The sequence below is a fragment of the Vulpes lagopus genome, chromosome X, assembly GCF_018345385.1.
Source record: "Vulpes lagopus strain Blue_001 chromosome X, ASM1834538v1, whole genome shotgun sequence".
NCBI lineage: Eukaryota > Metazoa > Chordata > Mammalia > Carnivora > Canidae > Vulpes > Vulpes lagopus.
The window spans coordinates 103,527,530-103,548,436 of record NC_054848.1 but is presented as its reverse complement, the minus strand read 5'-3'; the positions used below and the strand labels follow the sequence as shown (position 1 = coordinate 103,548,436).

General features: G+C 40.8%; 1 protein-coding gene across 2 annotated transcripts in view; it reads left to right on the top strand.

The window, feature by feature from the left end:
- HS6ST2 (heparan sulfate 6-O-sulfotransferase 2) overlaps positions 1–20,907 on the top strand; it is a 289,661-nt gene that overhangs the window by 199,406 nt on the left and 69,348 nt on the right. The window contains exon 3 of one of the 2 annotated variants that reach the window (XM_041740070.1): positions 6,511–6,543. The exons of the other annotated variant lie outside the window; for it this stretch is intronic. Within the exon in view, the coding sequence (XP_041596004.1) occupies positions 6,511–6,543 (33 nt within the window). The remainder of the gene's footprint in view (positions 1–6,510; positions 6,544–20,907) is intronic. 2 annotated transcript variants of the gene reach the window in all.

Here is a 20,907-nt window from a genome sequence, read left to right as displayed (position 1 = left end):
CACCCAAGTTAGGTGACTCCTGCCTTGCACACTGGGCACTGGGAAGAATCTCTCTGGCGTGCCCTTGTGCACTTTTCTGAGGAGCCAATGGGAGGTCTGATGAGGAATGGGAAGAATGGGACACTGAAGACAAAGTTGTCCATTGCCTTTGGTCCCAAGGTTTCTCAGAATAACTCAAGAGTATTTCTCTCTGTGCCTCCTTTTTTAAGAACTCAGGCTATACTTAATAGGAATGTTCCTAACTGAGTCAAATTCCTTAGAAAGTCTTAAAATGTTATAATAAACAGAGGCCTTTGGGAAAGCACTTAGTCCAACTCCTTCCCTGTGCAGCTAGGGAAATGGAGAGCCATCTACACCATGGGAGGATGGCCTTGCCCAGGGTCACACAGCAGAGTTGTCATGAGGACAGCCTTTTGACTTTCATTCCAGGCATCTTTCTGTTACCTTGTGCTGCATGTATCTTTTCCCACCCACATTGATTGCATGGAATAAGAAACCAGCAGCTATTACCCAAAGGGTTTCTGATACAGCTAAGACAGCTCTGAGTCATATATTGTATATTGTATGTATTGTACTTGGGTGGTATAGATGGAAGGGACAAATCCTTATCAAAAATGTGTCCTCTTGGAGTGTCTGGGTGGCTCAGGTGGTTGAGCATATGGCTTTTCGTTTTGGTTTGGGTTGTGATCTTAGGGTCATGGGATCCAGCCCCGTGTCACATTCAGTGTGGAGTCAGCTTGGGGTTCTCTCTTCCTCTCCCTCTGCCCCTCCTTACTGCATTCTCTCTCTCTCTCTCTCTCTCTCTCTCTCTCTCTCTCAAGTAAGTAAATAAATTTAAAAGAAATGTATCCTTTCTAAATGTCATAGGACTGAACCATTAGAAGGTCATTTCCGTGGGTCTGGAAGACTCTGTAGTCTTAATACTGTTGCCCAAAGGCAAGGATAGGATTGAAATCCTTGTCAACTGGCAGAGAAATTAGGAAAATGAATCTGGAAGCCAGCTTTGAAATCTTGGGCGGAGGGAACACTGTGGAAGGAGCAGTCAAGACAAACTCGGGAAACCTCATGGTTGTGCCAAAGGCTGACTTTCAGGGGTAAAACAAATACTCCTAAAATAAAAGTTGGAAAAGATGTTTGGGATTCCAGTATCCTTAGGCAGACCAGGAGAGCTCCTTCTCTTGGAATATGTATAGTTTCTGGTGCACTTAGTAGAAGCCCTCCAGAGGAAGATGTTGGGGAATACACACAATACCCCAACCCCCACCCCCCCCCACCCCCCGTCAATAACTGTGGTTATTTTCCAGATGGCCTTTTATATGTAGGTGTCCTGGAGCACGGGCTTTGAATAGCAGGTTCTGTTCCCAAGGTAACAAGATGGCTCAGTGACAGGGGGCTGTGATCCCAGACACTGGCCTTCCATAGACTCACTGTACTTCTGGACAATTTCCTTACTTGTCTCTTCCCTAGATAAACATAATCATGCATAAAAGTAATTGGGTGGCTCAGTCAGTTAGGTGTCTGCCTTTGGCTCAGGTCATGATCTCAGGGTCCTGGGATGGAGACCCATGTTGGGCTCTCTGCTCAGCAAGGAGCCTGCTTCTCTCTCTCCCTCTCTCCTCACTCATGCTCTCTCTCTCTCTCTCTCTGTCTTTCAAATAAATAAATAAAAATCTTTTTAAAAAAGTTTTTGAGTCTGGTCTCTGGATCCTGTGCTCTGCTATAGAATTCTCTGCTATAGAATTTTCCATCCATGATCTCTTCTAATTCTTACATGTGCCTTTATACACAGATGTTTTCAGGTGCTTTCTGCTCTGATTGGCCAGTGCTATATTGGTTGTTCAGTTGTTCAGTAGATTGAATGTAGTTACTGGTGGGGGCACTATACTTGTCCCCATTTCGTACATGAAGGCGTCAAGGCTGAGAGCTTAGGGTACTTTAGCAGTGTCATGCAGTCAGTAAATGAAAGAGCCCAGACTAGAACCCAGTCCGTGTGCCCCCTGGGCTTATTCCATGGCCCCACACCACCTCTCAGGCTTGTGTGTAAGCAAAAGGCCGAGGCCAAGCATTTTAATCCAAGGAAAGAAGACAACTAGCTTTCTTGCCTAGGGCCTTAAGAAGCATTCAGGCCTTTCCCCTGGCTTTTCTACTTCTACCCTCCTACCCCCAAGGGTGAGCATGGGACTCCTTCCCATTTAGGGGACCCAATTTAGCATGCCAAATAAGCTTTTTTTTTTCACTAGGATATATACTGTATCTGGCCTTCAAAGACCAAATGAGGGCGTGGCCTGAGGCACAAAAGGAGGTGGTAGGTAACTGAGCCACAGTATACTAGATCACACTGGGATGAAGGCAGAGGGTCATTCTACATTGGGAGAAGGTGGCAAAACAAGGGCACAGCAACTCGGGATGTGGGAGTTGGTGAGAGGGGGAGAAAACCAATCCAGTGTTAGAAACTAGAGAGGGTGAATGGGTCATTTGCTCGGCAGCTCTGGAACAGTGATGGGTAATTGGTTCCCACAGAGTGTATTATCTGCCACAGATTATCTGCCACAGACCAAGACAATGTCGGTATGGTTGTTGTTGTTGTTTTCCAAACCACTCTTTGCAAAATCTGAGCATCTGTGTCGCCTTTATCTGAGAGTGTGGATCTTTCTGCTGATTGACAGCAATCACCAACAACCCAAGCTTCTGGCAGATGAGCAGAAAGAGAAATGGGGGGGGGGGTCAATTGTGCATCAATTACATCTTCAATTAAGTTTCCTTGTATAACTTTTCCATCCTAAAGAAGCAGCCATTCTATATTTCACGTAAACAAAGCTGTTTCCCTAGACAGAATGATGATCAGCTGCATTTCAGCCCGGCTATTATTGTTTTGGCCATATTTTCATTTAAGCATCAGCTCAGAATGCTGGGCTCTGGGCTGTCTGAACTCCTAATGGCACGTTGTACTGAGAAAGTGACTAGAGATTGCTATACTATTAACTAGCTTGGCACCAAAATAAAAGGCAAAACTATTAGAGAATTACAGAAGACACTTTGCCCATGATCAAATGAGTCATTGGTAAAACCAGGATTTAGAAACCAGGGATCCTAATTAATTTTCTGGCCTGGGCTTTCAGATTTTTGCAGCATTCCATTTTTTCCAGGTATCAATTTGGATCCTTAATATCACAGTGAATAGATAGCTTTTTTTTTTTTCTAGATTTCTGAAGCCCTAGACACCTACCCTGAAGATATAAATCCCAGGGGGTTGGTGTTATCATTGGAGGTTTCTAGTTAGCATGAATCACCATCTGGGTTTCTGGGGTCCCTTGTCTCCCCCAGTTCCCATTTTTCCAATGATATATATTTATTCCCTCCATTTTCATCTTTTTCTTTCCCTGCTAATTGGACATTTAGGAAGTAGCTGTCACTTGAGGAATATTTACTCGAGTCTTCTCAAACCCCAGCCAAGAGGATGGTTACAGTCTATTGCTTCTTTTAAAAATATATTTATTTATTTATTTATTCATGAGAGAGAGAGACAGAGACACAGGCAGAGGGAGAAGCAGACTCCCTGTGGGGAGCCCGATGTGGGACTCGATTCCAGGACTCTGGGATCATGCTCTGAGCCAAAGGCAGATGCTCAACCGCTGAGCCACCCAGGCATCCCTCTATTGCTTCTTCTCTTCCCAGTGTCTGGGTCATGGGCATGATAACCACCAAAAAGCTCCTTTTGTTCACCAACTGCTGCTGCTTTCCCAGGATGTGACCTGCTGAGGCATGATGAATCCGATCTCAGAGTGTCACCCAGGCTAGCTGTGAGAGAACACTATAGCCTCCAGTGAGAAAAACTCTATGACACTGCAGTATTACAAAGCTGCCATTTAGAGACTTCTTGTTTTTACAGCCTTGCAAAGTGCAAGCACGTGGAGTTCTGTGGACAGCAAATGGCCCAGCTGAAAGGAAGTCTGTCTTACAGCCTTTAGGGGGGCTTTCCACAAGGAGAATTCGTGAATGCTAGTAACGACAGCTCTTCCAATCAAAAAGAGAATTCTTTCTAATACAGTTGTTGAATCTGATGCCATTGGATATGTTCTCTGTACATAAATAAAGACAAAAATAAAATAAACTCTAAGGCTAATAACATACAGTATATTTCTGTGGAGGTCTTTTCCACAAAGACGGCTTAAAAAAATCTTCCATGGGATTGTAACTTTCCTGAAGGCAGGGATTTGTGTCGTTCTATTCACTGCTGCAACCTCGATATTTATTGTCTGGCACATAGGAAATACCAAGTGTTTTGTGGGGTGATTTTTTGGTAAATATATTTGACATATAACCTCGCATAAATTTGAGGTGTACACGTGTTAACTTAATGTATTTATATATTGTAATATGATTGCTATTGTCATGATATCTAGCATCTCTGTCACATTATACAATTACCCTTTTCTTTTTATTAAAGAACCCTTTTAGAGGCATCTGAGTGGCTCAATTAGTTAAGCATCTGACTCTTGATTTTGACTCCCAGGTCATGCTCTCAGGTTCCTAGGATTGAGCCCTGTGTCTCTGGGCTCTACACTCACTGCGGAGTCTGCTTAAGAGTCTCTCTTGCAGTCTCCCCCTCCCCCTTCCCCCTACTCATACTCTCTGCTCTCTCTCTCTCTCTCTAAAATAAATCTTTTTTTTAAGAGCCTTTTTAAAATAATCAATTTAAGGACCTTCCCAAAGAGAGTGTGTGTTTGCACGATGAGTAAAATTGGTTCATAAAGTTAATTCATTTTTTTCTAATTGGTATGTCTTTCCTTTTTTTTTTTTTAACTTTTCTTTCCATGGCCTTTGATTCACTTCTGATGACTGCCCATCCTTTTGATTGATGGATTTGATTGATGGATTTGATTCCTGGATCACCACTGAATATTCATTCACTTCTGGCAACCTGGATTCCCAGGTAAGGCAATGAACTCCCATAAGTTTCCTCAGTACAATCATCAGGCAGACTTCCCTAGGTTAAGAAGTTTACAAAGAAATCTTTTAAAAATCTCAAGAGATAATAGTTCCCCTGATTAGAGTTAAATTTGGTCCCGTCCCCATATAAATCAATTATGTAAATTCTTCTATTATTTGAGGATTTCTATTAGTGCAGCAGAATGAAAATTTTGGTTCTGGAACATGCTAAATATTTGGAATTTTCTAGTACTAAGAACCAACATATAGCTTTATGTTTCTTGGTTGTTGGGCTTTTTTTTTTATTTTTCACACAAAGTTGTATTATTTTTTGTTCATGAGGCTGAGTGCATAGCCTCTCTTCACTGTGTGGGGAAACTAAGGCATGGGGTAGGTCAGAACACTCTAGATTACTTGTTTCTTGTGGCTGGAATGGAAGAGGAGCACATTGGGCCCTGGTTGGTAAGTCAGCCATGAGGGTATTTTGTCTAACAGAGCTTTTGTCAAGCTCACCAAGTACATCACTTTGTTTCTTGTAACATTAACTTATTCCATACTCTTAACAACTCATAGAACCAGGGAAGGGGGGCTTAGCCAGGAACTGATGATAAGAATCTTACACTGCTTCTTAAATGATGAGGCAAAGGTTCTGCTCCTGGTTATGCGATCAAAAGTCTCTCTTAACTCACTTCTAAAGCATCCAGACATATCCGATGTGCACAAGCACTTGTCTCAAGATAATGTACAGGCTGTATTACTTGCTTTGGGCACAGATGTGTTATTACATTGTAATATCCGTTCTGGCTTAATACACAATGAAAAGCTAATTTGAGTCCACTTGAACCCTCAAAATAGCAACTGACCTGTGTACAAATTTCCAGGCCCTGCTAATATAAGAAATTCATGTAATAGAATTAATATTTTGTGACTCCTAAGACATATATTAAGAAAGCAGCTAAGCCTTTTCTTATTCATGGAGAAACATTGCTTACTTTGGTGGATGTCTTGCGTTTGGGTGGAAGGGACTAGAGTAATGATTTATGTATCACTTTGTGCACTTTGAGTTTTCATCATTTTGAAGAACATTAGTCAGCAAAGTCTAATCATTCTTTTCCTTTTGCTATTGTGTTTCATATGTCACTGATAATATCTTTTAAAATCCTGTAAATTCCTCCTAGGTCTTTTCAATCAAGTGTTTCCATTTTAGTGAGACCATAGCATTTGGTTTGGTTTGGTTTTCAGTCTATTGACTTTTGTGTTTTGCTTAGATTGTGATCACTTTAGTGAAGGGGCAAGGAACAAGCATGACCTAGTGGTAGATCTATCAGTATCAACCCATAACCCTCCAGAGGTCTGTCTCTCACACTGCCTTGCCTACCTGAGCCCTCTGATTCAAAATCCCCCACTCCTTGAGAGGAGTGACTAGGGAGCAAAGTGGAGGAGCTGTTCGTGAGTTGTTCCCTTGTAGTTTGGGGTGCTGGAAAAATATACGCTAGCAAAGCAAAATGGAAAACTTTTATTATTTTAGCTCCTTTCTTACCAAGCTCTTGTTAGCACCTGGTTTTACTATTCCTTTAACAGGTGGAGGATTTTTCAGATTCTAGATGCAGCAAGGTAAGTGACAATGTATTTTTAGTTCAACTGAACCAATGTAAGCTAAAATAAACAGATTCTACAGTTGCCTATTGGTTTGATTTCAGTACAATGAATAGTTAGATTTTGGCTTGGACAACTTCTTTCCTGGGCTTTTTTTTTTAAGTTTAAAATAGCTGAAAATACCCAGGCATGTAGTCTCAGGTCTGTAATGCTGACTGAGTACAGAAGTGGGATGAATGTCCAGGGCCAGCACCCCAGACAGTTGGGCAGTTGGTCATTAGCTCCTTTTTCTTTTTTGCTGAAATAGGATGACACAGTAGAGGGTTTTGTAGAGAACACCCCACCATCAACACAATGTTTTTCACAGTGCTTCAGGCACTCCTGCCTGTCGCTAGGCTGGTTGGTGGTTTAGGGGAACAACTAGGTCAGCATTTCATTGAAGGAAAATAAATTATTTGGAAATATCAGGGCTTTTAAAGTGTGCAAATATATCAACTTGCAAGGTAGAATAATCTTATAGGTGAGGGGCCTTTATGACAGGAATTCTGTGGCAGAGCAAATCTAACCAAACACAGGAAAGTTCCTAACTGTGGGGGCAGAGGGGGTATCAAGAATGATCCAGGACAGCACCTTTGCTGTACCCTTGTATTGCTCCTAGTGCTAAAGAGCCCTAGTGAGAGGCATTAGCTATTCTGTAAATGTGTGTGCTAGTTGCTTGGCACATGGTTTTCTAAGATCATGATGCTCACCAGTACTGTATTTGGACTATTATAGGCTTCTCGGCACCAGAGATATTTACCATTGTCTTTGCTTTCTCTTCCTGTCCACCTAAATCCTATCCTATACTCCCTGGCCAAATAGGTGAGGGAACAAAGGTGGTAACCTCAGGATTCCCCCCACTAGGGCAGATTCTCATTCAAATACAATAAATGGGCCATTTCTTAAGTGCCCAGTTTGGCTTTCAGTAGCTGGGCTTCCATGTTCTCATTAGGGCCTCAATGGATTGGACAGCTGGGAATAGCAAATTCAGTCTGTAATTCTGTAGTCAGATTACAATTCATTGGGATAAATGGTATAGACACACATAGACCCCTAATCACAAAATATTAGTATGGGAGGGCATTTAAATATTATAAACTGGATGTATCATTGTGGCAAGAGTATTAGATTCTGCCACTACTGTGCAAGTTCCATCTCTGCTGTGAACATTGATTCCCTCATCTGTAAAATAAAAGAATAGATGACCCTTACTATAATGGTCAATAGTATATGGACTAATATCCCTAGGATTGCTTTAATGGGGGGAAATGTTGAGAATTTTGTTTTTGTTTTGCTTTAAATTTTACTGCACTATAGAACCATGTATCTATACTGGTTTTTCTATATAACAAAGTGAATCTTGACATGCTCTATTTTTATTATGGTGCTGATCACCATAATAAAAATCTGATCTTAATAATAAAAATCTTCTGATCATCAGTTTGATCAGAAGTTATTTGTCAGAGCAATTTATACCTGCTCTTAGTTTGTGAGAAAGGAAGAGAGGTACAGATGGGGAGATAGAGAAGAAACAGCTTTGATAAATGTCACTGGGGCCATTTTTAATGCTGGTGGGCTAAATGATATATGAAAACTCTTTGCAAAGCTAGTATATTTTTCAACCACTAGTAAAATAATAAAGCAACAATTCATTTGGTAATCCCTGTTGCACATGCAGTTTGAGAAATATACAAGATTATGACGATCCCTGCCTCATAATTAACAATTTGCATAAATGCTTGCTATTATTTAGTTGTCTGAATGGATTCTGTAATCCAGAGAAAGAAGGGAACAATCAGTGGAAGCCATCCCAAGTGCCTTGTATTATAGCTACACACATGCACAATTAACAGTGATACTAATTGTTTCAGACCAGAACCTCATTTGTTTTTCTATAGACAACAAAAACATTAATTGCCAGAATGTCACTCTCTCTCTCTCTCTTTTTCCTACAGCCAGCCATATTATAAGGTCTGCAGTTGCTTATAAGCAAATGATTTGGCTGGACTTTCAGTGTATCATTTTGTACTAGAGTCTCCAAGTTTCTGTTTAAGTTAGCAATCAACGGTTTGAACTACCAAAAACTATTTTTATAAAATTTTAACAGTAGGTCTCTATAAATTTAAGGAATAAAAGGGTGCTGATGTACCAGCCAGTTCTGCTGCTGCATTCCCATTCTACTTCATATTCCATATCTTTAAAATTATTGTCATTAGACACACCCATGAGAATTACAGAAACTCAAGGCTGAAGGAGGCCTTTAGATCACCTGTCAAATGCCTTCACTTTTCAAATGAGCTGGATTGTCACTAATTTGGATGTCAGGAACAACCACCAAATCAGTGATGCCACACTTTTTTTTTTTTACTTTCAAACCATCAGGAGCTATTATAATAAATACATTTGAATTATAATGGGATGTTTTAGAATCCTATGGCTTCAGCTTCTTTTCTAAAAAGCTGAATCGGATTTTTAAAAAATGTGCCTTCATAAGGTTACCCTAAACATAGCCATAGCGTTGATAGTATATGTGTGAAAAGAGATGTCCTATGCAAAGCACTTGACAATGGAAGACAGTCAACCAATATCAGCTCTTTCCGCCTCATGCAGAGGACCCAGCTAACATCAGCACAGTGGAGGTGTTATTTCAGTGCTTTTCGAGTCACTCCATCCTCCAGGCCAATCCTGGTGCTACCACTTTTCTCGCTCCGTGACCTTGAGTAATTTCTTTAACTTCTGTGGGCTTTCAGTTTCTTCACATGTAAAATGTAGCCACTTTATATATTTGTTGCAAAAACTAAATTGAGATCAGGCCTATCAAGTGCTGGGAACTGTTCCCAGCACTTTGTAAGTCATCAGTAAGCAGTAGTGGTTATTACTACCATTATCTGGCACACCCAGTACAGTCTTATTCATCACCTAATATTTAATCTTATGGTAGTTTGGGGTACACGCACATACACTTATACACATCTGCATGTGGGCACACACAATCTGCAAGAATGACATTCGAAGGCTGCTTTCCTAAGGATTCTTTGTGACCACTGTGTTTCAAAATTCAAGGGCTTCTCTGGCCTCAGTCTTCTTGAATTCTTTGGACATTCTGGCATTTTTGCGCATCTTCACTAGCTCAAAGCATTCATAATTTATCTTGGATCACCTCCTCTCTTCTGGATGCTTCTTAAGTTTCCTTTATTAGGATCTCTTTTGTGCGTGCGCACACACACACACACACACACACACACACAGCCTCTCCCTCCCCCTCAAGTGTTTAAATGGAGCAATTCCCAAGGTCCTGTCATTGATCTGCTTCTCTTCTCTTGCTACGTTCTCATTCTGGGTAACTTTATCTCCGCATATAGCTTCACCTTTCACCTCTACAATAATGATCCCCAAATTGACCTCTCCAATCCTTAACTCATTCCGGAGCTCCAGGCTAACTCCAATTTCCAGTTGCCTGCTGAGCATCCCCAGGGCAGGATATCCTAGGAGGCTGAAGTGTAGTCTGGCTTTTGTCATCCTGCCTCAGGAATACAGATGGGAGAATCTAGCTTCAAGAAGTATTAACAGTTGAAAACAAGGAAGAACTGCTGGACATTAGTCTAAGCAGACTTGAAAGTAGCCTTGGTTAGGAAAATGGTTCAAAATGAGTTTTCCAGGGAAAGCATGACAAGTAAACTGTGACTTTTCTGCAATTATGAACTTGGAGATATAAATTAGAGCTCAAGCTTTAAAAGTATATGTTTTCTAGGGAGAAGGGAACAGCTTCCCTAATGAAGATTGAGTTCAATTTTTAGGTGCTGGAAGGTTGGCATGTTTGAGGGAAATGCTAATTAAAAGTGTCTTTCTAAGGACAATTTTTAGGGTTAATCTTACTTCAATATTTTGTCACACAGACACACATGCCAAGAGGAAGAATAATGTATTCAACCTGAAGGATGAGCATGTAGGAATTTTGAGAGTACATGCATACATAGATACATACACACATGCTGGGTCACGTGGGCCTGAGATTTTTGAATATGTGAACAAAATTCCATAAAAGGGTAGATAAATTTTTTCTTTGATTCATTCTATAGATATTTACTAAATACCTAGTAGATGCCATACTCTCTGTGGACCAATGGGGCTGTGAATATAGAACATATAAAGTACCTAATACATTTAAGTACCTAATACATTTTTCTTTAGTTGTATGCAAGTACATTGAGAATTTAATTTGGTCTAGAAATATCTGCAGCATGTGACAAACTATTCAATGACTATAACCTTGCAGACAACCTTAATGACCAAAGAGAAACTTAAGGGAAATAAGACAATGCTAAAATGGGAAAAGAATGTGCATAAATTCGAATTAGAAACTGATTACTTCCTTTTAAATTTAGTAAATATTGAATTACTTTGGGATTTTACATTTCTAGTTGGCTTTCAGTGTTTCAGGCAAGAGTAAGAATGATTATGTCTAACTCTAAAATTTAATTAGAGCAAGGGGATAGACAAATCCTGGTTAATGCATATAGTATTCTTTGTAATTCTTTGTCAGAGAATGCTTTGTAAATGAGCGATTCTTATCGCAAGCTGACCCAGCTTGTCACTTTAGCATAGGGAACAGTATTCCTTTTGAAGAAGGGTGACCCCATTTTCAAAATTAAGTCCCATCCCTCCAGTTGAGTTACTGCCCTATGGAGTCTTCAGAGGCCATGTTATCCTCCAAATTGTAATGGTCTCTGACATCAGGTGAGTTCTTTGCCTTCATCAGTGTATGCCAGCCTCCTCTTCCAAAATTTAGCATGGCCCTTTGTTTGTAAGTCTTAAATCCAAGCGTTCTTGGTCCCAATTGTCAGTTTCAAAGTCCTCTCCATGATTATTCTTTTTTTTAAGATTTTATTTATTTATTCAGAGAGAGAGAGAGCAGAGACACAGGCAGAAGGAGAAGCAGGCTCCATGCAGGGAGCCCGACGCGGGACTTGATTCTGGGTCCCCGGGATCACACCCTGGACTGAAGGCGGCGCCAAACCACTGAGCCGCCCGGGCTGCCCTCCATGATTATTCTTAATTCCCAAAGATCCTTGTGGCATTTGTAATCCCGAAAACCTACTTTAATGTCCCAGAACTCCTGCCACGGATATGTAGATGCCACCACTGCCTTTCATTACACCAGCACCTCATGCCTTTGGGACTCATATAGCATGAGAGCTCTCATAATAATGGTGTGTATATTGACCGGTGTTATTTTTTTGACCTACATTAGTTATAGACACTGGTATACTACTCTTGTTGTGACTGAAAGTAAGAATAGTAAAACCATACATGAATTTATAGTTTTGGATGTCTGTTCTTGTGGTTTGCATCAACCATAATCTGACTTCTTTTACCTTGATCAGATTTATTCATTCAGTATGCATCTACTGAGTACTTACATGTTTTAGGCACTGGTCTAGGCACTGGGGACTATAAGACAGACAATGTCCCTGTTTTTGTGTGTCTTTTTTTTTAAAGTAGGTTCCACACCCAGGGTGGAAACCAATGTGCTACTTGAACACACAATCCTGAGTTTGAGACCTGAGCTGAACTGAGATCAAGAGTCGGACGCTTAACCAACACAATCACCCAGGCACCCTACTGCTCTTGTGTTTCTTAAGGAGTATATGCACATATGTTGGAGGGAAACTGAAAATAAACATGTATACAAGTAAATTAACAATCTAATCTTAGAGAGGGATAAGTGCTGTGAAGAAAAGAAAGCAAAGTGGATGGAGGATGATGGGATGGGTGGGGAGTGATCATGGTGAATTTTACTCTTTGCTTGTGTCAGTTTTGTACAGACCTCACTAATACGTTGCCTGGGGCCCTTTGGATTCCTCTATTTCATAGTGGATTTGGTACTAATTCTCATTTTGCTGCTTCTGGGTACTCTCTTATTGGGACCACCTTCCCTGAACTAGTCCTGAAACAGAACTCAATATACCGTCTTATTAGACTTCTGTTCCATACTTTTCTTGTTCTTGTCAGCATTAGAATTTGGCAGGTTCGTCCTCTCCCCTGTCATAGAATGTCCGTGGGCCTCTTAGGAATATTTTATTTAATTACTCAAAGCATTTTTGTTACTCAAGACAAATTACCTATTAAAAGAAAATCACAAGCATTGAAAGTTAGTAATGGTGGTGGCATTTGGCTTTGCCCACTTCTATAGAGGAAAGAAGCCCGGACTGGGAGCCAGAAGATGTGAATATCAGTCTTCACCACTACAAATGACCTATATGACCTTGGACAGATGACTTCCTCTCTCTGTGTCTGTTTTCTTGTCTATAAAACCAGTGTTCAAGGTAGATGATCCCTAAGGTTCTTTCTAGCTCTAAATTGGTATAATTAGTTGTTTTCAGAGACATGGGCCAAGACTTCTTTCCAACATTCTGTATAATTTTGTAAAGTGGATATGTAGGGAAATTTTCTAGTATAATCAGAATTGCTTAGATTAAGTATAAGTTTTCCAGCAAAAGCCAGCTTTACAATTCTTGTAAATGTCACAAGAAGTTAAAACATTGCTTCTTGTTTTAACCTCTGTCAGCTAGGGCAGCAATTTAACATAGCAGATACCACCCTCAGCTTCTTAAATGTGAATATCTGAAAGTTCACTATCTTTTCAGCTTGCCCAGAGGAAAGCTTCAAAAAGATTCAAATACCACTAAAATTAAGGAAGGCATTCTAAGTTGGCTTCAGAACGACATGACACAGGTGTTGTCCACTAGTGAGTTAAGAGCCAAGAAAAGCACATTAACTCTTAGAAGGCCACTCAGGATGGTTCCAGCCATAATTGGGCCATCTTTTGCAGCACCCTGCTGAGGCTCAATTAGGAATTGTGGTAAAAGTTAGGAAGCTTGCCTTCCCTGACTTCCCTACACCTTCCTACCTCTGCTGCCCTGGACATTGTGGGAGAAGATAGGGAAGCAGGAAGGGTGGCTTCAGAGAAGGCAGAACAGATAGAAAGTTGCCACCATCTGAAGTACCCTTGGAACTCCTTTCTTTGCTGTCACTCTTCTGCTTATTATTCTGACACTCCACCATGTTCTGAATACAGTTCGATTTGAGGAGTGCCATCTCTTAAAAATCCTGAGAAAAGCTGGCCCTGATTTTGTGGTAAGGGAGTCTGAAAGAGAAGAGGTTCCAAGATGGTTTGGAAACCTCAGGAAGCACTATGTAATTTCCAATCACAGGATTTGGACATATAAGAAGAAAAGGAGCTTATGGAAAAAGGTGAGGAAAACAGCCCAGGGAATTCCTGTATGGCTCCAGTTTCAGAGGCCATAATGTTATGCAGATGAGGAAATAGATGCCCTCCAATACAATGACTTACCTAAGTATGCACAGTTAGCAGCAGACTCGAGACAAGAACCCAGGTCAACTGCATCCTGTCTGTTCCCTTGATTTGCAGTTGCCTAGGCTAACTGCTCTTTGTTGCTTACTTGTCGGCTTGCTTCTGCTGTTTAATCCTTGGTGCTACTTCTGTGCACAGCACTTTAATTCATTATTGTCAAAGAACTTTGTCAATGAAGGTGAGCAAAATCCCTTAACAATAGGTAAAGCACATTTTGCTTTGGAGGGTTTGGGGTCAGCTGAGAGCAGAAGGTCCCATAGAAGAGAGAGTGGCTGGATTGCAAATGGAGCCTAAGACTCAAGGTTCACTTGAAATAAATGCAGAAAGGGAGATTGTGGATATAGGCTGGGGATCCACAGTTAAACGTATACATCCCTGCTCTAATGCTCATTCTTGATTACAGCTGGAGCTCATTCTCCATCAAAAGATTCCAAAGTCTTTTATTTTAGGTTCTCACTTTTTTAAATCCTTTTCTAGGTATATTTGCTGACTCTGCCTTATCTCTCTATTTCACTATTCTAGATTTTTTTCTGCAATATTTTCCGTTAGTTTGGTCTCACCGTCTTATCCAGGGCATTTGTAGCACAGCTGTATATCACCAGAGATCTTATGCGCACCTAAAATGGAGAACACTATTTCACAAGTTAGAAATTACTAGATTATTTCTTTCCCCATCCAGAGTTGAAATATTTCCTACTTGGCAAATGGCCCTTCTTTGAAATCCTAAAATTGCAATAGGAAAAAAAATGACTGTCACGGTGGCACCACGGGGCTCCCTGTCCCTTCACTTTCATTGGCTCATTGTCCAATTTGCTCCATTGATTTTCCAGACACTCAGAATTGCCTCATCAGCCAGACACCGGAATTATAAGGGGCTTCATCAGGGCCTTATGTGGTTTGAAAACTTTTCAAACTTTCATACTTTTGGCCGCAGGTATGCTAGAGACCATGTGTAAATGGCATTTGGCAGCACATTGGTGTTTCCTCGCACAGCCTCTACAATTTCTGACTTGATTTCTGCTCGCCACGGGGCACAGTTTACCTTCTCTTCTCTAGGATTTTTTGTTCATTTGTCAGGAGCCCTAAAAGAAGGCTGCATCATGTACAGCCATAGAATGTCAGATTCATCCTAAACTGGCATAAATGGGCCTTTCAATGGCCATTACTGATTTTCTATATGAAAATGGAAACGCACAGAAGACTTATAAAGAGCCTGTACATAGTCTTTCCCCCGATTTTTTTTCATAGAGTTGATCTGACAATGTCATAGATGATGCATGAGACAAAATAGAGTCCCCTAAGCCCAATGCAGCTTGTTTGCATGAAACAGAATAAAAGCTGCAGGGAAGAAATGAGCATTATGTGATGCTTTAGCCAGGGGCCATCTTTTGACTCATGGGCACCTTTCAGATGATAGCCTACTTTCTGAACCTATGCAGAGGAAAGGGGTCACTGTGATATTCTTTTGCACAAATAGCCTTTTTTGACTAATTAATGAGAGTTGCTTTCTGGTTACATAGGAAACACAGAAGATTTTCTGAAATTTATAGGGGTGAAATAAACCAAGAGAGCCTCAAAAAATTAATTACTGATAATTGTGAATGCTGTTATCTTTTATGAGAAAATGAAACAGGATGAGAGGAGGGAGCTGTATGATGAAGCCCCTCTGAAAACGATATAGTGTTATGCCATTGAAGAGCCATCTGACTTCACACTCAGTGATCATAAAATCTAATGTTAAACCATCTACCAGGAAAGTTCTGCAAGCTTCATTGATTCCTTTTTATATGAGTACCTTCAGTGTCTCTTTCACAATGCTAGTAAAATATTTATAAATAAAATAATACTCTTGAGTTTGAGTTGAAATTCAATCCATATGAACTGCAGTTTAGTGTGAGTACCTGAGCATTTGATTTCTAATCTGAATGCAGAGTGAAGGCAAAATAACTAGGGGATGGTCCTCTATCTATCTCAACCTTCTACCCTACGGCAATCTAATGAAGCACAAGACCTCTGATTTCCCCTTCTCATGGAGGAGGTGTTTCATATGTTGGCAATGAGTAGTCTTGTTGACAGTTTTTCATAGCCTGCAATCTTAGGTTGGTTGGTAGTGAATCATATTGAGACTGAAGGAAAGAGGTGATGGCCTTCAATAGATTTGGGGACACCAGGAGGGAACCTCCAACTTGGGTGATTCTCTTGTACTGTAGTTGAGTATTTACTATTAATTGATTAATCCATTCAATCTTTACAGATGTATTATTTACTGAGCATCTCCCATAATCCAGTACTATTTGTAGCACTAAGGATTCAGGGAGCTCACAGTTTAGTGGTAGCTATAGACTATCCAAAACTAGCACATCACAAAAGCATGTCCAGATTGTGATAGATGTTATGAAAGAAAGAAGTAGACTGCTAGAAGGAGAATGTGTAGCTCTTTGAAAAAACTAGATGGGGACAAATTTTGTCCTTTGTGAGTGTACATGATTTTCTGAATCATCACTAAAGATACGAATCCAGGTCTCATAAACAGAGTAGAAGATCAAATTGATTCATAATGATTTGGGCCCCAAATGAAGGTTACATGTAATTAATGTAATATTTCTGAGTGCCAATAAAACATATACTATGTTGAGTAGTGATGGGCAATTGTGTTTTCAAATGCAGTGGAAGGATCAGAACAATGGATGTTGTCCTTCAATGAACATTTAGGAATCTGTAGCTATCAACAGCATTGTATCTATTTCCCTGACTCTCTTTAAATCTGGTCAATCCTTGTTATCACTGGCAAATGTACTTTAACTATTATGTTGGTAAAAATTATAATAGGATTGGGAGTGAGGCATAAAATAAATATTTAGAGGTATCCCAAACTATGTAATACAGATGTAATAAGCAAAATTTGATGATGACAGTTTATAATTTAGTCCCTTCATTTTATTAGGCCATATGAAGTGAAATTTCGTTTCTGCCATTTTGTATCAAATACATCTATAGAACACTAATGTAACATTTGGATGAGATACAATTGATTTGAGTATTAGGAAAAGAGAAAATGCTAATAAGCAACAATGTTGAAATGGAGGTGAATGGACAAAGGAGACCATGGTGGGAAAACTGAAAACCCTTCATGTGCTCCTTCCTGTGCTAACTTAAGTGGTTTCCACTGCTTCCCTCTAGTGATTCTGTATGTTTCAGAAATATTGATTGTGTCCCCAGTACAGGAGAGCTAGTAAAGATGGTTTTGTAAAATGGGAGGAAGCCAATGATTGCCATTTAGTTGCATGTTTAGTGTGATTTTAGTCCCTTGTTTTGAGAAGGATTGATCTTCTCCTTGGGTGTTCACTTGAGCCAGGCACTGGAGGTACAGAGGTGAATCAGAGAGAGATCTTGCCTTGGTGGTACTCACAGTTGAATTGGAGAGACCAATAAACATGATGGAATATGGTGCATGCTAATGTAAAGGTACATGATTGATTCCTTGAAGAGTCTGCACTAGATTGAGGTTGTTGGGTCAGGGGCTAGTGGGGGAACTATTCTCTGAGTTGCTATAGCACGTGATGGAGCAGGTGTGTTCATTTTCTTTGGCTCAAATAAATCGCTTTGCAGCCTTGGCATAATTTACATGCATATGCATTAAATCTATTTGCCAATTTTCAAAGGAAGATAGAGTGGGGTGACCTAGCTTCAAAACAAGTAGGTTTTAGAGGGAATATTCTGGAGTTTCTCCTTGAATGTGGAATCAGACTGGGTCAGAATAACTTTCAGCTGACCTGTTGTGAGGAGCTAGCCTTGATTTTTGTTTCTTTTTTTCTTTTTGCAACACCAGCTCCATTTCTAGCAGCAACTGCAGCCAAAGCCACAGATTCGTTGCCTGTTTACATAAAACAGTAAATAGGCCCTGAGCAGAGGATTAAGATACCCTGTCTTCTGGGAGCTTATAATCTGAAACATGCAGCAAACTAGAAAGAATATCCATCACACCTGATATGCTCACTTCCCTTCTCATATAAATTCAAAGAAAACAGAAAGTGATATGTCACATTCTACAGGACTTGTAAAACCTCTGGAGAGTATTCTCCCTCTTTTTGTGACTTTTCAAGCTGAAAGCAATTTTGTATATAATATGCAGTAGATTATAGGATTATTTTTTAAATTGGGGGTGAGAAAGCAAGCAACTTTCTTTCCTTCTTTCTTTCTTCCTCTTTTTTTTTTTTTTTTTTTTTTTTTTTACTATCAACAAGTTACATTGGAAAGTATGGATCAAATTAAAAGTGGATTCTCAACTTACCATGGGGAAATATGGGCTGTATTTCAAATACTCTAAGGTCAGGGTTAACTTGGAGGTAGAAGAGGTGTCATAAAAATTAATTTAAGAAACTAGCCTTGAGATATTTTCTAGTTATAATAATCCCACAGGTGAAAGCAACATCTGTGGAATAATAAAGGTGCTTAGTCTGACCTTTTTAGCAAAAGGAGATATTACCAAAACATGGCCAAAGCTTGGAGCTGAGGCAATGCAGTAAAGTAACAAGAGCTAAGTCTTTATGTTATGAGGATGTGATCAGTTGTGAGAAAACAGTGCAAAAGTAGGACACATGCCAGGGTGCCTAGATGGCATAGTCGGTTAAGCACCTAACTCTTGGTTTTGGCTCAAGTCATGATCTCATGGGTCATGAGATCCAGCCTTGCATTGGGCTCTGCACTCAGCGTAGAGTCTGCTTGAATTTCTCTCTCCCTCTCCATCTGTTCCGCCCCACATTCTCTCTCTCTCTCTCTCTCTCTTCCTCTTCCTCTCAGGCTCTCTCTGAAATAAATAAATAAATTTTAAAAAGTAGGACATGTGCCAAACTAAGATTCATTTACCCAAACTTATGTGTAGGTGTGTGAGGCAGAGAGAAGAGTAGAAATGTGGAGATAGACTAAGAAAGACCAAGGAAGTAGCAAGAGGCTGAGCCAGAGATGGACAGAGATGGAAAACTGACAAATCAGCCAACCTGGGATCACATTTCAACTCTGCTGTTAAATTCACTGTGAGACCCGAGTTAAGTTACTTCTGTCTGGACCTCAGTTTCTCCATCTGTCAAATGAAGGAAGTGTGCTAGAAAATGACCCTGGAGCACTTACCAACTCTCTAGTTCTCCCCAGGAGCGCTAGGGGGATGAAAGAGCCAGCAGGCAGGCAGGCAGCAAATATACAGAGGCAGGCATGCACACAGACAGACTGGCTGCATACATGCATAGGCTAGCTTCAGAATAGGAGCAGAACAAACATGAGGGTGGGCCAGCAGGCCGTGAATCACGAAGAGCAGCGGCCAATGCCACAAAATCATTTCATTGCTCTTTTTAAAAATTTTTTATTTATTTATTCATGAAAGACACAGAGAGAGAGAGAGGCAGAGACACAAGCAGAGAGAGAAAAGCAGGCTCCATGCAGGGAGCCCGATGTGGGACTCAATCCTAGGACTCCAGGATCACACCCTGGGCCGAAGGCAGGCACGCTCAACCATTGAGCCACCCAGGCGTCCCCGTTTCATCACTCTTGTGATAGCCATGGCCATCTGAGGAATTGGCAACCCTCCTCTGCATGGCATGGGCCTAGCTTTCTGGGGGCCACTACCACACAGTCATTTTCTGAGTGGCTTAGCCATCTCTTTCCTCTATAGGCTCACAAGAGGAGTTTTTGAGGCTGTGTGTCTAAAGCTGGATGCATAATTTTGAGCACTGTGTTCCCCAGGCTTTTTAAACTGTTGTGAATTTTACTTGCAATGTTAGGGAAGTGATGAGAATAATTAGTACATGTCAAGTTTCCAGCCAGTGAATGACTTAAGTGAGGAGCTAACAATGTGCAGACAGATTGCAGCTAAAAGGTGAGGCTTCGGGCAGGTTTTAGTATCTGGTCTCCCCCCCCCCTACTTTCATTCGTTTCTGCAAGAAACAAAACACTGCAATCCTCTTGCTTTCCTTACAATTTACCCTCTCCCCCTAAAATAAAAGCCCAAGAATTTAGCTTGAGGGTGTGTGGCCTGACAGTAGGTACCCCTCCAGGTGAATCTGATTTGATGTTGATCTCTCAAGAAGCTTCTGTGGCATCTAGGACACTATTTTGTGTTTATCTCAATCTTCACATTCCTATCCTAGCAAATGTTAGAAGAAAAGCAACTCTGTCAGAAATGTGTTTCCTCAGTGAAAGATAGCTTATCAGGATAATGGAATCTGTATCATACCCATCACTGTAGTATTTTCTTAATGAGATTTTGCCATGACTAGAATTGCCACTTTCACAGGCCAAGTGAGTCCTAAGAAAAAAAGGCCAGAGTGTGCATGATATTCAAGGACAATGGTGAAGAGGCCAGCCTGGCTGCAGACTGGTTCCCATACCATCCAGGTGACAGCATCAGTTGAACCATGTGTGGAACCTGTTTGGCAAGGTGCTGTGTGGCTGGGGTCAGCCTTGGTTCCCATGACCATCTCCAGCCTCACCTCTTCCTTGGGCTCAGACTCCTATGACCACTATCCTACTCCACATCCCCACTGGGACACTTAATCGGGATCTGATACTTCACCTTGCCCCAAAGCAAACTCCTGACTTTTCCTGAAAACTTGTCCCTTTCTCAGTCTTTCCCCTCTCAACAAATGGCACCTCTGTCGTTCCAGTTGCTCTGGCGAAAATCCTCAGAGTATCTTTCACATTTCTTTTTCTCTCCCAGGCCACATCTAAATCCATTAGTGAATTTTATCTACACTGCCTGCATAATACGGCTGGGATCTGACCCCCTCTGCTGTCCCTATCCAAGCCACTATGATTTCCTCCATGGGCTGCTGTAACAGGCTCCTGGTTGCTTCCCCTGCTTCCACCACTACAGGCTGTTCTCCCAACAACCAAACTAATGATCTTTTTAGAATGCTAATTCAGATCTCATCACTCCTCTATTCAAAACCCTATTGTGACACCCACCCAAGACTGAG